Here is a 23,869-nt window from a genome sequence, read left to right as displayed (position 1 = left end):
CTTTCCCTCCCCTGCCTTTCAGTCAACAGCCAGGGAGAACTTTAAGAACAGAAATTTGATCATGGAACTATTTCGAGTTAAGGTCCTTGAAAACATGCCAACAAGGTCCTGTGCCATCTTGCCCAGTCACACCATGCCATCTCATCTGTTCCTGAACCTCCTATCTCCATTTAGTTCTTGGAACACATCGAGATCCCTCTTGCTCCCTGGTTGGCTCTTGTTCATCTTAGGACTTGAGTCAGGTTTTTCCTCATTCTCACAAATATGCAGGGAGTACATTTTCTCTCTAAGGATTCTCTCCCCTCAGTTTGATTTGTGTATTCATGGTCTTAAAATATCACTAGTCTCACAAAAGTGTGATTTCTTTGTTACTATCTCAAGTATTCCTTCGGTGGTTACTTTTGGGATAAACTCTTCATTCTTTGGTAGGACCCGAGAGTTCCTTTCTGAGTGGGTCTTGCTCACCTTTCTGGGTGCACTCTCATTCTCACCAGCAACCTCCCCACCCCCATGTGTGTGCATTCTGCCCATGCTGCATAAAGCAGCAATTAAAATAAAATGGTGTAAAAATACACCATTGTATACATCATTGCATTCACCTGGAGTGCCCTGCCTCTTTTGTCATTTGGTCCACTAGGACTTAACCCTAAAGACCCAGCTCAGTCATACCTCTTCTGGGAAGCAATCCTAGAAAGAACCTCTCCTTTTGTGTGAGTGAGGTCCTCCGTGTCTGTGCACAAGGAGACACCTGATGTCTCTCTGTCTTAACCCTTAACATAGTACATCCGTGATTTTTGTCCATTTCCTGTACTGGTCATGGACCCTGGTCAGACAGGGACTCTGTTCCTTGCATGTCTGTCTTTCCAGTGCATGAAAAGTGTTTATCTACACACACACACACACACACACACACGACAGCATTCACCAATTTGCTATGCATAATGTGAAGCTAGCTGCATGCAGAAATAGGGGGAAATCATTTGCATGTATTTCAGAAAGATTTCTAGTTCTTTTGTGAGTTGCTTTATCTTTGTGTTCTGACATGAACATTAGTTTAATGAAATGCTTCTTCCCTTCCTTTCTCCCCTCCCCTCACTCTCTTTCCCTCTCCTTCCTCTCCTCATCCTTCACTACCTCCCCGCCCCCAGTGATTTGGAAAGGTCTTGGCAGTTATTCACTTGGAATAAAGATTGAAGTCCTACAAAATAAACAGAGGACAATTAGTGATTTTAAGTGTGTTAACCCACAAAGATTATTTTCTTTCTCCCCATGCCCATTTGCTAAGATGTTTCTCTGGGATGGTGTAATTATGGATGAATGGCACTGAAATGCTTGGACAATAATTTGTAGGAAATACAATTATGAGTCGAAGTCATTAGTGGGAGTAAATGAATAGTTTGTTGGTTAACAGGTCAATGTTGAAAGCCCAAAGTGGTTAAACATTGTATTAAATTACACATTAAGAGCTTAACCCTTTTCATTTGAGCATATTCATAAATTATTGAGCTTTTCAAACTGTATTTTTATGTTTTTTGATTTGTGGTAGAGAAAGGAAGGGAACTGCCCAACTTGGGTTTTCTAAGAGTTCTTGAAGTAAAATGACTCACGTTTATAGTGTGGGCAATGCTTTCTTCATCACAGAAGCTGGCTGTTTTGCCTTGTGAAGCCCTTAAATAACATTTATGAAGTAAGGAGAATAATTTTTTGAGTACCAAAGCTCTCCGGGTACAGTTAATTGAGAATTATTTCCAGAGTCCAGCAATTCGATTATGTGTCCAGTTCTTTGGTTCTGGACTCAGAAGCCCCAGTTTCAGAACTCAGTGCTGACGTCTCATGACTGTCAAATCTTGTCCTTAAAGCATTTCAGTTTCCTAATCTGTTCAATCTGTCAAAAGAAAAACAACAAGAAGAAAGAAACAGTTCTTACTTCAAGTGAAACTACTTAGCCTAGGTTGGGTTTATTCTAAGTTCTTAATAAATGTTTGCATTGTTTGTTCTGCTTTCAAGCACATTGGATATTATATAGTCATTTAGGCATATATCTTTTGTTTTTAAGATTTTATTTATTTATTTATTTGTCAGAAAGAGAGAGAGAGCTTAAGCAGGAGGAGCAGGCAGAGGGAGAAGCAGGCTCCCCACTGAGCAGGGAGCTAGACATGGGGCTCAATCCCAGGACCCTGGGATCATGACCTGAGCCCAAGGGAGATGCTTAACCGACTGAGCCACCCAGGCATTCCTTGGCATATGTCTAATGAGAGTTTGCAAGTGAATGTCCAGAATGCAGTATTCAAAATAATTAATTTAAATCCTTATGAGTTGAATGCTAATTGTGAGCCCAGGATTGTGACATATATAAAGGAAACATATAAAGCAGTGTCCCTGAATTCAGGTAGTAAATATTGAGGTGGGAGATAAGACATAGGCACTGTGATAATTATGGAATAATTTAATACTGAAATATATGGTACTGACTACAGGTTACATATCTTGTCTCCCCAGTGCCCCAACCCCCTTGCTGAGTCTTCTCAGCCTGTGTGTATTTCAGCAGTGACAAGAAAAATTTATTGCCATCCCCCGCTCCCAACTCTCACAGAATCTCCAGCATTTTTCAGCATTCCTGCTTGCTTGTATTGGTGTCGCATGACAAATGTCCTGTGAGTTCGTCAACTCGTCTGTCTGTTGCCATCACCATGAGGCTTCCTTTGTGCACTTTACTTCCTCTTTTGGCTTTCTTCGTCATTGTTCCTGCTGTCCTGTGCAGTAGGGGAGACAAACAGAATTACAGTAAGAGGTCAAATTGCAGTGTGTTGAATGCTAGAAAGGAGAGGAACATGGTGACGGGACAGATTATAACGCAAGATTTGACCCAGTCAGGAGGTCTTGGAGGCTTCTCTGAGGAACCAAGCTGAACATCATTCTGAAGAATGAGGCAGCTAGAGTTCCAGGCAGAGGAGCATCAGGGGCAAAAGCCATCTGGAGAGTTCCTTCAGGTCCTTATCACAGGTTCAGTCTTGGGTCCATGGGCTCAGGAAAGAGGGCCTGTATCTGAGCCAGCCCCTGTCATCCTCTGTTTTTCTATCTACTCCTTTGTGTAAGCATCTCCTCCCCAAAATGGCCCACAGTATAGCCACAAACCTGGGTGTGCCCAAATCCCAGATGTAAACAGATCTTTTGCTTAAGTACAAACCGCACATCTCTAGAAGGTCTGTAGGAGGAGGTAGACGTCAGCATGGGCTGAAGTTCTCCCTGAAATCCAGTGGAAGAAGCAGGGCTTGAGCTGCATTTTGAAAGAATAGATGAGGGAAGGCAGGCCAGGCACCTAGATGGAAGGGGTAGAATGGGTAAAGGGATAGAGGAAGGAATGATCCTATCAAATGAGAAGAGGTAAACAGACTGGATTTCCTGGAATAGAGAGTTTATTACAGAGTCAAAGACCATTAAGTAGATCAGAATCCGGAGAGTCTTAAAAGTCAGGAAGGGAATTTGGGGCTTTGTTACTGAGTATTGTAGGCAGACACTAGAGATTATAAACAAAGGAGGGATATAACTAAACTAGAATAAGGCAGAGAGAAGAGAAAAAGGTGTTTGCAAAGGGTCTAGCTCAGGTGATTATTATAATTATTTTGACATTTGTGAGTCTGAGGTAACAATAGCTCATCCAAATGTCAACATCTACCATGTAGCTGGAAATACGATGCAGGCACTGATGAAACGTCCAAGGTATGCTTTGGTCATACACATTGACATGTGTTATTTTGCCATGAGAGTGAATAAGTTATGAGATAAAATTCCTGCTTTCTAAAAGCTCTGTCAACAATTGAAAGGACATATGTTTATGTTAATAGGTAAAAATGCACGTCAAAGATTTTCTGTGTTTTTTTTTTCATTCATTCTGACTTGACTATTATAAGAATGATTAGTTGAGAAATACCTTTGTTGTTCCTACTCTTTGTTCTGCTACCTGTAGCTTGCAAGCTGGTAGGTGCAGAGTAGGTATTTTTTGCATATTGATTTAGTATTGTGCACAACTGAGCTCAGAGTTTAAAAGCATTTTTGTCTTTAATAAACATTTTTTATGCTTGGTAGAAAATTTTCCATATAGACATTCAAGAATAGATCATAGAAATTCACATATATATGCATATACATATAAAGAGACTTATCCTATTTTATTGTTCCCAAAGGATAAAACATACAAACAAGGAATAAAATTAAAATTATTTTCTTTTGGGATGATTTATGTCTTAATTTCTACCTGCCCTATAATTAGAAATTTTGAACTCTGTAAATTATTTCAAGATAAAATTATTGCCCAAGTAAACTTCAGAAATTACATCATTAACCTAGGGACCTTTCCAAGCCTAGAACAACATTATTGGTACAAGTGCTCATGCACACACAGACACATAAATAAAGAGGGAAGTTTAAAATAATTTGAAAATGATTTATTGTGGGCTACCTCTGTAGTTGGAGATTCAAGTATTATTACTTTACTTTAGTGCAACAAGGGAGGACAGTAAGTTGCTGTGGGCTAAAGGTAAATTATGATCTATTGCAAAGGAGGAAGGAAATGTACTGAGGAAAGAAGAAGGAGTTGGGAGTAAGCCATGTGTTTTCTGAAGTGTTGCTTCAGATAATGGCTTGAAAAAAGTCTTTGCCTTGACTCTTGTTGGGAAAGGCCAGAATAAACCCTTCGAGACAGACTACCTTCTTGAATCTTAGATAGTTAAGGAGTGGCCTTCTGGCATGGGGAAGATCAGGTGGATGAGCGGGAGCCTGACACAAACCAAGACTCTAGAGTCTCAAGTTCCCCCACCTTCAACTTGGCTTAGCAAAGCCGTCTTGGACATGGCACCCACTTTGGAACTTGAAGGGATCATCAAGACTTAGGACAACCAATCCAAGGTAATCTTGAGTCTCTACACTACTAACCCATTTGTAAATTGAGCTGAAGTCTTCAGGTTAGAGATTTGTTACAAACTTTTATATGGGAGAGTCTAATAGTCGTTTGTTTTTATTCAGAATAAGAAAGAAGTGGTAAAATTTCATTCTCAAAATAGTATGATGCTGGGAAGGAAAATACTAAAATGTGTTTTAGATCTATTATGTGCAAGGTCCAAGCTAGACGTTTCATTGTTCTCTCATTTAATCCTCTTACCACCCTGTGGGGAAAGGCCTCGCTACTTCTGCTTTGTATCTGAGGAAACCGGAGCCATCCCTGAGTACATTACCCTTGGTTAGAACATAGCAAAACTGATTTAATTGTCAGTTGAGTCTGACTCCAATTCCTGTATTTTTTACCTCATGCCATGTTCAATCCTGCATTATTTCTATTGCAACATGTAACAGACGAGAAAACTAATATTAAAAAAAAAATTAATAGCATTGGTGCTCATCAAGCCTGAAGCTTGCTTTCCCAGACTCTTACTTCATAGGATTCTTTGGCTGAATAACATCAAACGCATATTAACTATTAATATATCTAAAGGCAAATTTTCCTCATTTGGCTTTAGGTTTGCTCCCAGAAGTAACTGTCACCCATCTTCGAGCAGCTGCCTCTGGCCAGGACACAGTGTTGGCTCTGGAGAATGCCGTGGACTGGTGCCCTGGGGATGAAGTTGTCATCATCAGTGGAATAGGTGTCGAAGGTGCCAAACCCACAGAAGAGATTGTCGTTGTGGAAGCAGTGCACAAAACAGACCTCCATCTGAGGTCACCCTTGAGGTACTGAATGTCAACTTAGCTCCGTTTTGATGGAAGCAGAGGAGGTCTTAACTGTGTTGGTGTCTGGACACTTGTTTGTCTTTCCATGACGTCTTTTGACATTAAACAGTGTTAGATGTGTTGATAAGAAAATTACAATGCATGAAACACTTGAAAGATTTAGACATCTCGAATACATTTTTCCTGTAAGACTCTAGAACTTCCGTCTTATGGTGCAATGCACCTAATTCTCACATGCTTGTGCCCATAGTTCAACTCTTCTGTACCTCAGTTTGTAGAGATAGACTCCCAAGGGAGAATTAGGCTAATCTAGGGGCTTACTATTTTAATAAGGTTTGGAGTAATATCTTCAAATGTGTCTTTTCCATTTTTTTCCCTTCAGATATTCTCACAACTTCACAGAGCATTGGGTGGCTGGAGAACGCCATATTTTAAAGGTCATGGTAGTGCTGCTCAGCAGGAGGGTCACCATACAAGGGAATCTCACTGCTGAAAGGATGAAGTACTTCGCTTCATGCCAGGAGGCCAATGCTTCGGAAGGTAGAGAAGTATTTTACTGGAAAGTCAATGAGTGAAAAAGAATGTTCTTCCTGTCAAACAATATGTAGTAATGGCAACTTCTTTCAAAATGGAATAAACCCTTAGCCTTTCCATGTCCATAATATTCTTTAGTTTTCAGAATGCTCTTGATAAATTGTCATTTCATCTCCTGCCTTCTACGACCTTGGAAATGAGGTAAACAGGTTTTCACTTGTGAAATTGTTTCTCGGGGGAAAAAAAATCCTGTTAAATAATAAAATCTGGAGAGTCGGATTAAATATCCAAGGAAATTTATAAGGAAGTCTTAACTATGATTCTAGGTCCCTTCTACAATTCTCAGGAAAACAGTTTAACGCCAGAGTCATAGACCCAGGCAGCACATTTCTTACTGATTAGACTGATGGGGCTCTTGTGTCCCCCCCAACCCCCCGCTTCACCCCTACTTTTAGAGTTTGTTTTCTGAGTGAACTACCACCTACTTTAAGTAAGTGGTTGAAAAAGTCAATTTATCTTCTAGAAGAATAACAGGCACTGAATCACACTGATGTGCCTATTAAACATCTATTTCAGGGATGGTTAGTTTAGTAGGTTATGTTTTGGTTTCCCAGGCTGTAGATTATGAGGCTTTCACATGTTGTGAAGATATCATTTGTCAACTTTGGTTTAAGATGGTGTGGGTGTCAAGGATGACTCCCAGGCATGAGCTCTGGATGGATGATGAGTCTATTTAGTGAGATGGGAAGAAGAACAGCTTTTGGAGTGGGAGGCTACAGATCATGACTTTAGTTTTGTACATGCCGAGAGAGACGCCAGGCCAGGACCTGAGTAGAGGTGTTTGGGAGTGTTTGGAGCCTGGAAGAAATGTCATGGCTGGAGTTAAAGATTTGAGTCATGTCTACATAGAGATACATGTGGTTGCCATGTTGGGATGTGGTTGGGTGAGAGGGACCTTGATTCTACCTTCCACCACCCCGTCACCTAGCTCACAAATGTATCATTCTGAAAGAGGTTTGGATACTCTGTGTTAGAATCCAAAGATTGTCAGATTTAACAATTTTGCTGAAATGGGAGCTGCTTTTTCTATTCAGATTTTCTCAGTAGTCCTCATCTAGGCATTCTCAGATCATAGTGTTTAAAATACTGGATTTGATTGTGCTGCTAGAGAGACTATGCTTCTAGGACTGGGCCATTATAAATCTGTTGGCACCAAATGGAACAATCTCTGATCTCATCACAACTCTTAAAAGTTATTACAAATTTCTCAAGATAAAACAAATCCATAGACATTCCTTAAAAAAAGAAATAACATATCACTCTCCCTTTCTTTGTGTGGGGCAGAAGAGTGGAAATGAGGTAGCCAAATAAATAATATGAGGCCTGGCCACTCAAAATATTATGGATTACTGGCGGAAAGAATCAAAACTGTGATAAAGCATGGAAATACGAAACACCTCTTCATTTACCTCTTATATATTTATTCCTGGGTGTTAGCAAATTTACTGTGAATTATTCACTGTGGAATGATACATCATTTTGTATTTGTGGCAGTCTGGTTTATTAACATGGAAAATAAAGAACTAATTCAGATGATGATTTCTTATCTATTCTGAGGAGAGTTCGCACCGCCAGATGCTATGTGTCCACAGAAAGTGTCCTGGATCCTGAGGTCACAGCATTTTGGTACACTGGTTGCTGAATGTGCTAGGACCATGCTGTTTGTTGTCCTCACTAGGAACTGGAAGGAGGTGTTGGGGGTAGGGGTGGGGGAGCTCAACTGCTTGTCTGGAGCCCTTTGCTATTTCTGCAGTGGCATTGTTGCTCAGTCCCCAAACTACAAAGCAGCAAAAAAAAAAAGGGGGAAACCCCATTGGACAGCTTAAGACTAAAAAGAGCTGTGATTACATTCAGTGCTCACATTTCTTCCCTACAATTATCAACCACGAGAAGGTCATTTTATTGCACACTCCCTCCAGGGGATCTTTTGGATTGAAATAAGCATCTATTTTGGTTGGTTTTGTGGCTTGTAGTCAGCCTCTTTGTGACAGTAATTAAGGTGATTGATTTGGGGGCTTCTGGAAATAATAGAGTGAAGGCAACATCATGTCCTAGTTATCGGATGTTTTAATTAATAATCCGAAGAGGAGAATCAAAGTAAAAGGGAAATAAGATTATTAAATGAAACAAACAATAATGGTTTGTCCTTTGTGCCGACAGTACCTTTCATACCAGATGATTTGTCTAGAAGCACGTTGCACGTGCTTCAGGTGCCCCCGACTTCACTCTGTGTTTCAGGGAATCTGCAGGACTGTTTCTATTCCAAGAGTGAGAAGATGTTGGGATCCAGGGATCTGGGGGCCAGAGTCATTGTTCAGTCTTTCGCAGAGGAACCCAGCCGGGTCCAGTTGAAGGGAGTGCAGTTTCGGGCATTGGGGCAGGCCTTCCGTAAGCATCTGAGCTCACTGACTCTGGTGGGAGCTATGAGAGGTAAGCAGGTCCAGGCCTATGACTTCCCATTTTTTTCTCTTCTGCCATGTTCCAGGCTACATGCAGGGGCCATGAGAGGTGACAGATGGGGACATGGGGTGTTCAAAGGTGGATAATTTATAACCTAGATCTGTGGTTCTCCAATTTTAGTATGCCTAACAAAAATGTATTTGGGGAGCTCACTAAAATTTAGGATTGTAGACTCTGCCCTGGTAAATTCTGGTCTAAGGTAGACCTAGCAATCTGAATTTTTAAAAGGAAGCCTTGTGATTCTGGAACAAGTAGTTCCAAGGAGTACACTGTGGGAAACATCAACATAGGTACAGTAGACACAGAGAGAACCACACAAATCTGTGTTTTGAATCCTGCTTCTGTCATTTACTAGCTTTGCGATCGCAGGCAAATGGATATTGAATAGTATAAATAATCAGTGCTCTGAGAGCCAAGGCACAGCAGAAAGCATCTCCATAGGAAGTGGTCCTAACTCAGGGGAGTCTTCTGCCTGGGAGAGTGGGGGAGAATGGGGTGAGAACCAGGTGCTTTTCCTGGGCGCATCGAGCAGGCAGACTGCAGATCTTGGCCAGAGGTAAAGACAAGTGAAGGGAGCAGGAAACAGCAAACGCAGGTGAGAACAACTAGGTAAGAAACAAGATCAGTACCAGAAAAGAAGAGTATGACCAGATGTAGGTAAAGGTTCTGAAACCAAAGTTGGAGAGACACAAGAGCATCCCAGGGTAAAACCCCAATACCAGATGTGGACGAGCAGAGAACAAGAGATGCTAAGTAATGAGGACAGCAGCTCCCTTTCCAAATCACCTTCCCTACCCCCAGCTCCTCCAACACCCACACACTCAAGCTTTGCCTTCCTAGAAAGGGGCTGTGCTCTGGGGGTGATGTTAGACAGAGTATCAGGACATACCTGGTGGTTCATGCAGGTCTAGAGAGATGCTAGGAATTCATCACATAATGACAAAGTAATCTTTGAGGTCCTTGAAGGCAGAATCCTGGCACCTGCAGCATTTTTTTTTCTTCATCTCAAATCACCTGCACGCCAAGGACAGCTATTTATCCTAATTTTCTGGATCTTCCCCACCTTACTTATTTTTGACATTCAGTTAGGGAGATGGTTCCTAACGTGGCTCCTTCCCTGCACACTGAGATGATCAGTATCTTTGAGCCCTATTCTCTTGTTCTTCGGTCTCCTGGTGCTTACTGTGCTGCAGGAAGTTTGCTGTGGGACCAGCTCCGGTAGCAGTCGGGGTAACAGTCACATACGAGTCTTATCAATTAAATGTAATCAAAATCTTTCCTTGCTCAAAAGTCAACTGTCTCCACCAACCTGTTTCAAAATAGTGGCACTTTTATTTATTTATTAAATTTCATATTAGTTGAAAAACTTCAGAGCTTTAGAAGTTTGAAAATCACTGAATTAATACCAATTGTCTTTCCCAGGAGGGGTACGAAACTTCTGGCCTGCTTGCCAAAGAATCTCTTATTGTTTCATGCCCTGAAGGTCTTTGTACCCTGTCTGGTCAATTGCCCCTAGACACTAGAGTTAGAAGGTGTTGGAATCTTTTCTGCTTTTATAGGAAAATCCCTGAATTCCACCCATAATAATTCCAAAAATACATTAGTAATTATTTATCGTTCAGATGCTCAGGCCTATACTGAATGAATGATATGTAGAGTTCTGGAGTTGGGAAAACTCTGCAGCAGGCAGTGTTTCCTACAGAGGTGGGTGTGGATGGGTTGACTTACAGGTGAGTAAGGTGAGGAAACCTGGTACTAGTGGAGCTGAGGTCAAGGACAATGCAGAGGCTCAGTGTCAGTAGTGACACTATGGTTGAGAATTTTTTGGATAACTCCAATTTAAAAGTCAAATTATTCCATAAACCAAAGTTTTTTTCAGTACTTCAAGCATTTGATATATATATATATATATATATATATATATATATATATATATAAAATCTCTCTCACTATCTGGAAATAATATAAAACTCCATTGTCAGGATTTATCATTTAATTATCCATTATGATTTTAATGTAAGTTTCTTATGCCAGAATGGAGATACCCAACTAAGCAGAATTTGCTGAGTTTTATTTGCCCAATTCCTGAAATATATAGTTGATACTCAGTAAATATTTGTTTATTGACTGATCCAGTTGACATAACTTGATGGGGAGGGCATAAAATATGCCCATGGAAACAGGGTAATGATTTTCCTAAATGTCAATTTCTTTTAGCATAGTAGAGTACTCGCCTTTCACTTTCATAAATCTACCACATTCAATTGTGAGAGTCATGATCCTCAGGTCAACCTCTGGTTTTGCTTACATTTTGGAATAAGAATCTCTGGCTATCTTGGGCCAAGAATATATTGCCTGACAAATTAAATAAATTATGTCACAGCCTGAAGAAATAATGACTGTATCTCCACGTGTAAGATGTAACTTTCAAAGGTCAGATCTGGTCCTTCAGGAGTACTCTTCACATTGTGCATGACTTCTCTTTAGCCACTGTCTGCCATATTGCGATAAGGATAGCAAAGAGGGTGGCCAACTGGAAATCCTGACAGCCATTTGTTCTTTGGTGGTTTGGCCGTACTATCTCTTCCTCAGATAGTTTTCTTTCTAGTACCTGACTCTTGGATTCTACCTTGCTTAACCTTGGTATCTTTGAGGTGCATTGGCCTGAGTTGCCCAGGTTCTTGATTTGATTTCTCTTTCCAACTCCTCATTTCCTGAGTTTCTTTATTGTGTGTGTGGGGGGGATGGGGGTGATGTTCTCAGTTATAGTACAGCTTGCTTTGGAAACGATCAACAGAATCTGAGGAACCTTCAAGATTCACTTCAAATGTTTGCCGTATTCTTTCCTCTTCAGATTCCTATGTACAGGGTTGCACAGTGTGGAGCTCCTTCAGTAGAGGTCTTAGCATGTCAAGGACCTTGGGCCTGAAGGTGGACAGTAACATATTCTACAATATTTTAGGCCATGCACTGCTGATGGGTAAGTGATGAACTTGTTTAATTTTGACACTCTTGAGTAGGAAAAATAGTTTTTCAAGAGGAATTTTCCCAAAATTTGAATTCCCAGTCTATAAAAACCTTAGCCTCTGATCGTTAGAAATAGGCCATAGCTTAAAATTCTGAATTTAGATTTACCTATCACTAATTAGCTTCCTCAACTATATTGGAAGGAAACTGATCTTTTAAAGGTGACATTTCAATTGAGGTTAATAAACATGACATGGGAGTTTTTTTCAAATTTACTGTCAACAATTTTCACAATAATTTAAAGTCACATAAATAAATCTCTGCATAGTCTTATGGAATGTTAAGCCTTGATGTTGGACAAGAAGTTAAAAATCCTGAATTCTGTTCTTAGCTTCTCCTATGGTTTGCTAGAGAAGTTCATGTTTCAGAATCTTCTGCTTGTTCACTTGTATCCGCTTTTTTCTCTGAAAGTTCATTCCCCTTGCAGAACCCAGAATTATCCCTAAAAAATGCGAATTGCATCCTATCACTCCCATCCTTAAAACTCTTAAGAATTTCTTATTGCTCTTAGACTATAATCCTAAATCCTTAGCCTGGCTTAGAAGTCTCCCTCAGTGATTTTTTTCTCTGTTAATATTTGTGAACTTGTCTTGCTCTTTTTCTATTCCTCTGTACTCTATGCTGAGCTGTTTTTTTTTTTTTTAAAGATTTTATTCATTTATTTATTTGACAGACAGAGATCACAAGTAGGCAGAGAGGCAGGCAGAAAGAGTGGGGGAAGCAGGCTCCCGCTGAGCAGAGAGCCCGATGTGGGGCTCGATCCCAGGACCCTGGGATCATGACCTAAGCCAAAGGCAGAGGCTTTAACCCACTGAGCCACCCAGGCGCCCCTGAGCTGTTTTAATTCTTTCAAAAAGCCACCTTTTTTGCCCCCTAAAGGCCTTTGCACAAACTCTTTCCCTCTACTAATACTGCTCGCTCTCCTCCTGAAAAGTTGTCTCCTCCACACTCCCAAGTGAGGTCCCTCTATTTAAGCTCTTTGAGCACCAGACATTATTTATTGATTTAAAATTACATGTCATGACTCTGATCATCTGATTAATGACTGTTTGTACCACCAGATTTCATGCGAACATTGTTTCCTTAGCGTTTAGCACGTTAACTAGTCCTTTGTACGTATATTTTTTGAAAGAGGTGAATGAATTAGTGAACTAAAGATCTTCGACTAGTTGCAATACAAAAGCAAATCAGAAGTTTTCAGTGAAAGTCAGACTATATTTGTTAAGTGGTGTTGCATATTTAAATGAATTCTGTGATACCATCAGTGGGAATATGTATGTGTTTCATTTAAGAACAATCGGTTAGGAAAAAAGTTATAAAGTTCCTAATCCTGAGAGGGAAACAGTTTAGTGAGAAAATACGGATCATATAAACTTGGGTTAAAACAAACTGCAGCTCTGAAAGACAAAGAACTAAGGACAGTCGTGGCAATCAGGGGCAGGAAAATCTTTCGATTGGACAAGGATTGTGAATTTAACTGCTACAGAGCAATTAAACTCACAGGTGAGGATTGGCTTTGCTTATTCCTACTTTTGTTGGTTTGCTGAAACCCAGAGCGGAAATTCAGGAAGGTACCCTAACAATATTAATTTAGCAGAAAACAATTATATGGAATAAACATTAACTAGGCAAAGAAGAAAACCTGCAGGAGGAATTTAACCTTTAGTGCTTATTATGAATTGGAGGCCCTTGACATCTATTATACTGCAGGTGATGAAATTAGAATATTTGTTTGTTAGTGCATTATAGATAAAGTACTTAATTTCATGCAAAATAGGTTTGTAAACCCAGTTCATGAAATGACATGGGAAGCTTATATACCTAAATACCTAATAAGGAGAAGGGTCCGTGGGGCTGTTCTTTACTGATGCTACGTATATGGCTTATCGGTCTCTGTAGCATGGCCCATTTTATCCTTATTTATTTTCTTATTTATTATTCTTTATTTATTTTCTTCTCTTCTATTCTAGACCACTGCAGATAGTTGGTGGCCAATTTAACAGCTAGGGAAGGGTTGGAGCAGACACAGGCATATGCAGCATTAGACTGTGGAGACACTTAAATTCTTCCTAAGAAGTAAAATAATACATCTGTTTCTTTTTTCTTTATTCTGTTTAAAGTGAACTTCTGCTTCACTATGACACTCTAGAACGAAAAAGTCCATATAATCTGTATCTCTTTGTCTGGTCTATGAATTAAAAATACACAAATTTAAAATAAACCATACCCAGAAGAAGAAATAGTGTGGCCGTATCTCCCATTTTCCTGGGTGGCATGAACTGAACGAAGTAACACGAACTTTTGTTCCCAGGTACAGACATGGACATAAAATACATGTCTTGGGAAGCGACTCCCGAAAAAAAAATTGGTAAGTATATAATTTGGTTTTAAATCAAGCTACACTCCACTTAAGTTGTCGTGTATTTTATGGACACAGCTGATGGCAAAATGTTAACTATCTTAAATTTGTGGAACCTACTGAATATTTCTTAAATATATATATTTATATAAGCATGATGTAAGCTGTGATGTATACTAGTAGAAGCAAGACTGTTGAGTTATGTAAATATTAATTATGTTTGTGGCGCCCCTGGGTTTGATTTATCTTTTCTTAAATTAGACCAGTCAGAACAGGGAAATATCTTAAGAAACAATGTGATCATCAGTGTTTCTGGCACCGAGGGACTGTCCAGTCTTGAAACGTTGACACCATCTGGTATCTATATCCGTAATCCAACCAACGTTGTAGAGGTAAGACCTGTAGCTCCACTAGGAAGGTCAGAGCTTGAGAGGCCATAAAATTCATTCCAGAAGTTATTTGGAGGGGTGAAAGCATAAGATGGCATAAAAATGTTTACTTGTGGCACACTGGTATTGAAAAACAACTTTATGATTTTATGTTAAACAAGTGCTTTAGTATAAATGTAATTATTCTCTCAGAATTCCTGTGAACACTCTTTGAAGCAATATCTATCTACCTGTGGCAAAACAAAGGAGATACTGATTATTTTCTGGTCCTTTAGATTAACACGAACTATAATATCTTCCTGAGCTGTCTGCTGTGGTTTCTGATTTTTGACCCAATTTCAATAATAATTACTTATTAAGTCTTCATTATTTTCCTCTGTAAATGTGGCCATATAGTTGCCCTTTAAGAGTATTCAGAACTAGGGGTCAGGGTGCCTGGGTGGCTTAGTCAGTTAAGCATTTGCCTTTAGCTCAGGTCATGATCCTGGGGTCCCGGGATCGAGCCCTGCAATGGGCTCTCTGCTCAGTGGGGAGTCTGTTTCTCCCTCTCCCCCTCCCCCTGTTCATGCTTGTGTGTGCTCTGTTTGTCTCTAATCTTAAAAAAAAAAAAAAGAACTAGGGTTCAGCAAAGTCATGAGGTGTATGAGATCGTGTCAGATTCCAGGACAAATAAAGCACACTCTGATGGTCTTTTTTGTCCAATTATTTATTACAACTTAATGTTACTTTTCCTTGGTAAATTTACCTCTAAACACTTCAAGAAATTAAAATTTTAGAGTACCATTTAACTGTAGATCTGTGATTGAAGAGTTACATCAGAGTAGTGAAAGGCCATTTAGTTTCTTCTTTTAATGAGTCTATCCTATGGATCATCTACCAAAGGGTTAAGGGCCTCAGTCTTCCGGGACACTAGTCTGACATCTCTTGTTTCATGGCAATTATGCCAGATTTCTGAGGAACCGAGAGAACAAATGTCTCTCTCTGATCATCTGTTTTTAATTACCTTCAGCTGAGTCACCCCCTAATAAAAGTCATGGTTGTCTCCTCAACCTTCCTCCAGACTCTTAATTACGCTTATTCCAAGCACAGCACTTACACACCATTTTAGGTGCCTAATAGGGGCAGCTAATATGCCAGTGAGGAAAGGAAGCAGAACTGCTTTAGACTGAAAGAAACCTAACTCCAGACCCAGGGCAACGAGAGCAGCATTTAACATGTAGGTGACTCTGGGGCTTGTTGTGCACTTAAGCCCTCAGCTTTGAGGCCTAAAGAACTGTGTTTCTTGCATGCCTCAGAGGGCATGACTTTACTACACTGAAATGCCCAGAGGAAAGTAGGTCATCAGCTTTGTCCAGTTCATCTTCCTGCCTGAGGCTGGAATAGATCTAAGTCCTGCATTGAATGCCAGGGGTAATGTCCATCTGACTTTGCTTCACTGGGTAGCACACTGGAGTGTGGCCACAGGTCCTGGCCTCTTGTCTACTGGCATATTGAGTTGACTATAGGTGGAAAAGACCACAGGGCCATCTAAAAAGCTGATTGGTTACCTGAGCTTTTGCAGACTGACCTGTGAATAGTAGCAAATTAGCAATGAAAAAACTGAATCTAAAGCAAGCTGTTTCCCATTAGATGTTTCTGATTTCTATTTCATTTATTTTTTTCCTCTTATATTCGTTTTACAAAAGTGAAAAAAAAATACAACGTATATGTTTTGAGAATGAGGCTTTAGTTTAAGCTGGTAGTGTAGATTCATTAAGCATTCATTAGGTGTTCTTGACGTTTTCTGTGGTTGTCTTTTCATTAGCTTATTAGTCTTTTAGATCCTAGCACAGTATCTGAAACATAGTAGTTGCTCAGTAAAAATTAATTGAATATAATGAATGAATGAATGAATGAAAGTATAATTCCATAATCAAAGAATGGAGGGAGGAAAGAGAAAAGTAAAGAATAGATTCCAAGATCCCACAATCATTTTGATGACTGAAAAATAAAACAGTTATATGAAGCAGCATTTAAATCCCATGGGATTTCTCTCTCAGTATTAAATATTGCACAGCACACACCAGTTTTTAAGCTGCATGTCACTGCTGTTCTACTGTGCTTTCTCTTTTATATCCGGTTGTTTAGAATGTATCACTGCTTAAGTCGTAGGTGATAACTGGTGTATGTGGCAAAACCTAAAAATTACAAACTTCTCTTGATCCTAGGTCATTTCAGTTATTCAGTAAACACTAAGTTAAAGTTTATTAAGTGTGTCCCATGTGGGTGATACACAGAATACTTTGAAAAATCTATTTTAGAAATATGCCCTAGTTCCAAAGGGATGATAGGGAAGCTATGATAACAAAGATTGGTGTGTGTGTGTGTAAGTGATTTGTGGAACAGGAAGGGATGTAGAAAAATTTGCCATCTCCCAGGGTATTTCTGGTATTCAGGAGAGAGACGTTCCTATACTCTATGCAACTGTTTCATGGACCGTGGCTTCTATGTCCTGCTCTACCTGAAAGAGAGTCAGACTACCCTGAAAGAGAAGGTAGTCAAGTCTTGAGTGTGCTCAGTTTTGGTATCCTTTTCTCCTGCCTTGCTTTGATGTTTTCTTGTAGTCTGGCAAAATATTTTTTAAAGTCACTGTATTTGTGTGATTTATTGGGATTTTTCATTTTTGTTTCCTTAAGTTTTAAATTTTGAAATAATTTTAGGTTTAGAAGTTGCAAAAACATAACCAAGAGTCCCTGTGGGCCTTTCCCTTAGCATCCTCCAGGGATACCATCCCCTTAACCATCACCACATAATAGCTGTCACTGTAGCAATATCGAAACCAGGACGTTGACATTGGGACAAAACTGTTAACTGAACTAAAGCCCTTATTTGGACTTAAAGAAGGTAACACAATCTTAGTGTCTGGGCTACCGCTTCTGAAAGCCTTGACTCTCCCACTGTTATCAGGAGTCTGGCCTTGATATCTCTGGCTTGGCAGGCAGGCAGAGAAGAAACGGATCGATCCTACAGGGATTTATGGTGACATGTTATTCCCAGTTGCCCTCATCCAGAGCCTAGGACCCAATGCTCTGTCACAGTGCACAGAATTCACCTTGGCTCCTCGCCAGCCACCTGGAGAGTTCCCTCATCTTCAACCCTGCACAGGAGGAGGGGATTTCAAGTGTGATATTCCTTTGTAGCTTTCATAAGCACAAGTGGTCTGTCTCCCGGCTCAGGCTTCAGCTGAGCCAAGCCCAGGACAGTTTCTGTGAGAAGCGAAACCTGAGCTTTGTGTCTTCTTGCTAGGGATAGGATACTCAAGCCTGCTCTTCCTGTTTGAGTGTCTGAGGAACTTGCGGTATTCCTCTGAATACTCCTTAGGTAGCCTTTGCCATGCTTTTCAAAAACGGATTGGTGGCGGCTCTTCTGTGCCTCACCTCACCTGTGGCATTTAGAGCATCCCTTTCCAGGCAGTCTTCCCTCGCCTCTCCAGAGTCCGAGTCTATGACTCCGTTGATGGAAATCTCTTGCTGTCTAGAGGCTCCATGGCTCCATGTTTTCAGTAGACATACCTTCTGTCCACTTCAGGCTGGAAAGTCTTCGCTCTCAAACAGCAAGGGCCTGTTCACTTCCAAAGCTCTAGAGTACCCCATGTGTATGTAGGCACTGGAAATTTCCCATGACCAGACTCCTGTTTAGGATAGTCTGTGGAAAAACCCTGGAGACAAGCCCTTTGGAAACATCCATTTAATTTGAGGGGAATTTGTTCTGGTTTGTGAATCAATTTTGTAAGGAATTCTGTGTTTAAAGGCCAATTTCATTTCTCTAGCTCTCCCCACTCAATAGCTAATGTATATTTAAGAGCTGCCTGAAGGGTTAACTCACTTTTTTTTCCTAGTGATTATAGATGCACACCTCAAGGAGCTGGCTTACTTGGGCAGTTAATTTCTCTCTGGAATTTCTCTTGCTTGAATGTCCATAATACATTGACTTCCGCAAAGAATTGATTTCCACACAAAATTCCCTGCTTGCCTTAAACCCTTCCCCACAAGCCGCCGGCTGCCTGCATAAATATGTGGTTTTTCCTCATGAATCATTTGTAGCATACCCAATTGGAATGGAGAGTAAAAAGGGCCAGGAAGTAATGTGATCTGACTGTTCAAGTGCTTCTTTTATAAGAAAAGTGAGCCTTACCAGCTAACAGAAGACCAAAGTTACAATATCCTGCCCAACTATAAATGCACTTGGAAAGCATTTATATTTATATATGTTCACCCAGATGCTCCATAAATGCTAATGACACCAGGGCAAGTGATTCCACAAATCTATTCATTTGCTCAAAATATGTACTCCCTGAGCACCTGTCTGGCCAAGATGATGAATACAGGTATAGTCCGTAGAATACATTCTTGAAATATGTGAATCTTTTGCCTCCCGGTAGAGTCTTGGTAATGAATGAGCATTTCATTGGTAATGATACCGAGGTGTATGTCCCAGTGAGATGTACGTTTCTCATTGTTTATATACTTGCGGAAAAGGTGGGTGTTTCAGAAACCCCTCCTTCCCTAACTCTCAGTGCTTTTCCCATGGCTCAAATATGCTAGAGACATAGCTACTCCATGAAGGTTAAGTGGAAGGTGGAAATTCACATGGACTTCTCTAAGGAAGGTTCCAGTTGTATAATCATAACAATTAATAGCCATGTTACTTCCTTGTGTTTCTGTGAGGACTGAAGTGTGTATTGGGCACTTGTAGTTGCCAACCCAGGGACAGTGATCCTTCCTAAAACTCAGAATCATGAGCGTATTTCCTATTTCTTAGCATGTAGAAAGAATTGAGATAACTGATTTGGTGCTAGTAAGTGTTCTTTTGGGGAATGCCTGATGGCAGATTTAAATGTTTTAAAAGATATAAATACCTTCCCAGTAAAGACTGTCAAAGTATTCTTACAGAAATTAACCATGTTTTTATATTAGATGGTCTTTCCATCAAAATCTGGAGATGGGCTACTAGAAAGCAGGCAGGGGTTGTTTCAACAATGCATGGCACCAATCTAGACCAGGGATTCTCAGTCATGGTAGTATTAGTATTTTAGGTGCTAATTCTTTGCTGTGAGAAGCTATCTTGTGTACAGCAGCATTCCTCCTCTCTACCCACTTAAGGTCAGTAGCATCCCTCCCTCTCAGTTGTGACAACTGGGAACATCTCTAAAGCTTTCCAAATGCTCCCCGGGAAACAAAATCATCTCTGATTGACAGCTCCAGCTCTAGACTATGCCACCTCAAGATGACTGGAGTCTTAGAGATGGCCCAGGTTCCCTGAAGTCATGTTAGAATATTGAATAGTAATTCAATTTCATATTACATGATGTCCCAAAGTCACTTGTGCCAAGTTCCGTGTGGTAGGTGAGATATGTACTTAGAATTTTAAATGGCCTCAGGAAATTGGAGAAATGCTTAGAATCCAAAATAATGAAGTACAGGAGTAAAGGGGCTGCTGGTCCACAAAGAAAGAAAATGTTCTGGAACGGAGTAAAAAATGAGGAATGGCGGGCTAATTACAAATACCCAGGATGAGAGAGCTCTCTGGCATACAGTGAATAAAAAGTTAAAAGTTAAGGAAACAGCACCTTGATTTTGTCAGCCTGTGCTAGCTTCCCGATGAGGTCCTTGTTGCTGCCTGCCGGCCAGGCTTCCACTAGCTGTGAACTCTGGTCCTCATTGATGCTTCCGCAGAAAAGGGAGACCTCCAGGGACCAGGGCATTGGAGCATTGGTTCCTATTCTCACATGAGGCAGAAGTTGAACGTTGCTGGTTTTAAAACAACCTGTTTCAGTTTTTCATCAATATTGACTTTACTTGGTTCTGTGTGTGTGCATGTGTGTGTGTGTGTGTGTGTGTGTGTGTGCGTGCGTGTGTGTGTGTAAGTTCTTAGTGGAACATGTGGAACACCCAGAGAGGACAAGACTTTCTCTTTCTTTTTTAAGATTTTATTTATTTATTTGACAGAGAGAAAGAGATAGGGAGAGCGCACAAGCAAGGGGAGTGGCAGCCAGAGGGAGAAGGAGAAACAGTTTCCACTGAGCAGGGAGCCTGATGCAGGGCTCAATCCCAGGACTCCGGGATTATGACCTGAGCCGAAGGCAGACACTTAACCAACTGAGCCACCTAGGCATCCCAGGACAAGTCTCTTTAAAGTTCCCTTCTGTGGGGAGAACTGCTATCTAATGGCGGCCGGTGGTCCTCTCAGGTTCAGAGAGCTACCTTTAATAGCACCTAAAATCTTCTCATTTAGGAATTAAAGTCAAGAAAGTATAAGTCTAGAATGATTGGGGCTGTGGGCTGAAATGATTTTACTCAACCTAAGGATAAACAGAGAACAGCTATAAGTAAGAGTGTGTTTGGACTCTCTACCATCAGTCCTCCCTCACTCAGAATGGAATAAAACTCCTTGAGCCATGTGAGAGAATATGAGAGAGCTCTGCCCTGGCTAGCCAGAACTTTCTCCTTCAGTTCTAACCCTTTTTTTGTGTCTTGTTCTAACATCTATATTCCTCACTCTCTGTATCAGCATTCAATAGACATTGCAGCAATCTCAATCTTTTTTTCTGTTGTTCAAAAAGCCCATCAGTAGCCAGTCCTCATTAACTTTATGTCTACACCTTGATAACGCTCAATCCCTTCATGCTGGAGTCTCAGAACCCTAATCCTCCTTAAACATACTCTTCAAAAATGTCATGTCTTTCCCTGCTGACTAGTGGGGATTGGCTCAATCCCTCACCCATGTTTTACTCTGGGCCCTCTGAACTGCCATTTTTCCCTTTGGTGGGAACAGAAGGGATTTTATACTGTCTGGAGTTTGGGTGAGCAGAACAACTCTTTCGTTAAATCTGACCTGAAAAATGCTCTCCAATTTTGAGGAAACCTGTATTCAGGTAGCAACATCCAAACACTATGCCAGTCTTGTCTGCCAGGTTACCTGGTGTCCGAAGGTTTTATTTACTTTTTTCTGGTGACTACAAATGCACACTTCCCAGTCCCATAGCATGAGCTCCCAGGAGGTGAGTTGCTCATAATGGGAATAAGGCAGTTTTCTTATTGTCACACCAGCCAGGCCATGTCAACCCCCCGGGTGATCAAGGAAGAGCTACGCAGTAGCCTCTGGATTTCCCTTTGTCCCTGGAGCACAAAGCTTGGGCCTGAGGCTGGCTAAGCAGCCTGTTTCTTGACTTCTATTCTCTAGGTAGACATGGGCATCTGGGCCTCAGACCAGCGTCTGAGGCTGAGAGAGAGAGGCACATAATTGCCTAGGAAGTAGTCCAGCAGTTTGGTCTCTTGGCCCTTCAATCCTCCTCCTGGAACATGGAAGAGCCAATATACCTTTTACCTTACTGCCTGGAGTTAGAGGTTGCAAATTCAAATACCCATGGGTGCTCGGCTGGTATCATAAATAAGTGACACAGGAAGGGTGGGGACTATGCCAGAATAACCATAATCCAAGAAGGGAGGCACTTCATAGCTCCAGCTGGTCCATGGCTACCCCCACAGGAATTTGGACTTTGTATTGTTAAAAAACTGAGAGTCTAAATTTTTATATCAAGTGTCCCAATTGTAAAATATTAGAAACAAAGTAACAATTTTTGTAAACATTGGGTAGGCCAAGCAAAATACCTCTATATACAATAAGACTCTTTAGGGAATTTATTTTCTACTCTGTCTTAAAGTATATTACACAGTGACGAGTCTATTGTCAGTATTTTATTGAGTTTATAAAGAGAATCCATTGTGTTCAGTTTGATCAGAATTAAAGCCCCAATCTCATGTGGTCCAATGGAGAATTTAGATCTTATATCAGTATATAAAAGACATCAAATTATTTAGGTAGGAAATCCTATAAAGAAGTAATAAGATGATTAAAATGATCTAATCAGGAGAAGAGGACATTGAGGACATTCAAGTTGTATTTGATCTCAGGCACTGTGTCTCAGTGCGTAACTGAGTGTCTCAAAACAAAGGCATAACTAGTACAATCATTGGTCTTCAACCCATAGCCAAATCATTGATTTGTTTGAAGGATTGGAAAGGACACTTTGTATAGACTTGGCTTTAAGGTAAGCCTTTGGCTCCAGTACTATTGCAAACACCAAAGAGGAGGGCGTAGATTGATGACGAAGGAAGCCTCTCACTGTGGAAGCTTACAAGACTACTTTAATATGAGATACCACTTATTAAGGTGGGCAAATGAGTTACACTGAGGAAGAAAAATGAGTCTATCTGATTCCTGGGGTCGGGGGGAAGGATTGGGGTGTGTGAAGAGTACATGAGCCATGAAAGTATCAATATACTTGGACAGGAAGTAAATTAAGAAAAGCAGAATGACCACATAGAAGAGTCTTTCTTTCTGGCAACCTTGTTGTATCTGGAATAACTCTTATTTAACTATCCTTCATTTCTATAGGGAAACAGGGTATATGTTGCTGCTTTGGGTTACTTTTTTCATCTGGTGACCAGCCAAACATCACAAGCTCCACTTCTCTCCTTTACCCAGAATATTGCACATTCTTGTACAAGGTAAACTTGGGTAAATTAATCTACATTTTGGGTGTGAGATTTAACTTTTTTTTTTTTTTTTGTACAACACTCTCAGAGAGGTTGTAATCTGGGGCATCCATATATGAATTGATGACGTACCTGTGTAAGCATTTTGGATCATAAAAGTTTGGTGGTTAAGGGAAGGAAAGGGACAGGGAAGTCACTGGAGAGGGCAACAGGACAGAGTGCATCTTTTACATTCAGAGTCAGAGAATTCAACAGAGAGAGCAATTGAAGTTCCAAGGGATTGGAAGCAACCAGGAGGTGAGAATGCCTGGACTCAGGATCTGAGTAGGGTGAGGAGCCTTTGGGGAAAGGCTCTTGGCTGGGAACAGGTACTCTGGTAAGAGGGGAGGGGACTTGTTCAAGGTCTTTGGTACATGGAGGTAAGGTCATCCGCTAAGAGCAAGAGTTGGGAAGCATGGTTGGGAACATGGGGGAAATGTGGACTTCAGAGTCATTCAGGCCCTGAATCAAATCTTGCTTGACTAGAAAATTTTTGTGTGCTTGTTTCTTGTTTTTTTTTTTAAAGATTTATTTATTTATTTATTTGTCAGAGAGAGAGAGAGAGAGCGAACAAGCACAGGCAGGCAGAGTGGCAGGTAGAGGCAGAGGGAGAAGCAGGCTCCCTGCTGAGCAAGGAGCCCGATGCGGGACTCGATCCCAGGACGCTGGGATCATGACCTGAGCCGAAGGCAGCCACTTAACCAACTGAACCACCCAGGCGTCCCTTGTTTCTTGTTTTT

General features: G+C 40.7%; 1 protein-coding gene across 1 annotated transcript in view; it reads left to right on the top strand.

Moving 5' to 3' along the window:
• The window catches only part of PKHD1 (PKHD1 ciliary IPT domain containing fibrocystin/polyductin), a 442,956-nt gene that overhangs the window by 168,556 nt on the left and 250,531 nt on the right, over positions 1–23,869 (top strand). Inside the window, exons 37-42 of the mRNA XM_080805609.1 lie at positions 5,514–5,724; positions 6,107–6,264; positions 8,557–8,748; positions 11,633–11,758; positions 14,426–14,556; positions 22,990–23,102. Coding sequence (XP_080661735.1) covers positions 5,514–5,724; positions 6,107–6,264; positions 8,557–8,748; positions 11,633–11,758; positions 14,426–14,556; positions 22,990–23,102 — 931 coding nt within the window. The remainder of the gene's footprint in view (positions 1–5,513; positions 5,725–6,106; positions 6,265–8,556; positions 8,749–11,632; positions 11,759–14,425; positions 14,557–22,989; positions 23,103–23,869) is intronic.

This window comes from Martes martes (assembly GCF_963455335.1).
Source record: "Martes martes genome assembly, chromosome: 6".
Taxonomy (NCBI): Eukaryota; Metazoa; Chordata; class Mammalia; order Carnivora; family Mustelidae; genus Martes; species Martes martes.
The sequence above is the reverse complement of the archived record's forward strand: the minus strand, read 5'-3'. Positions and strand labels throughout refer to the sequence as shown.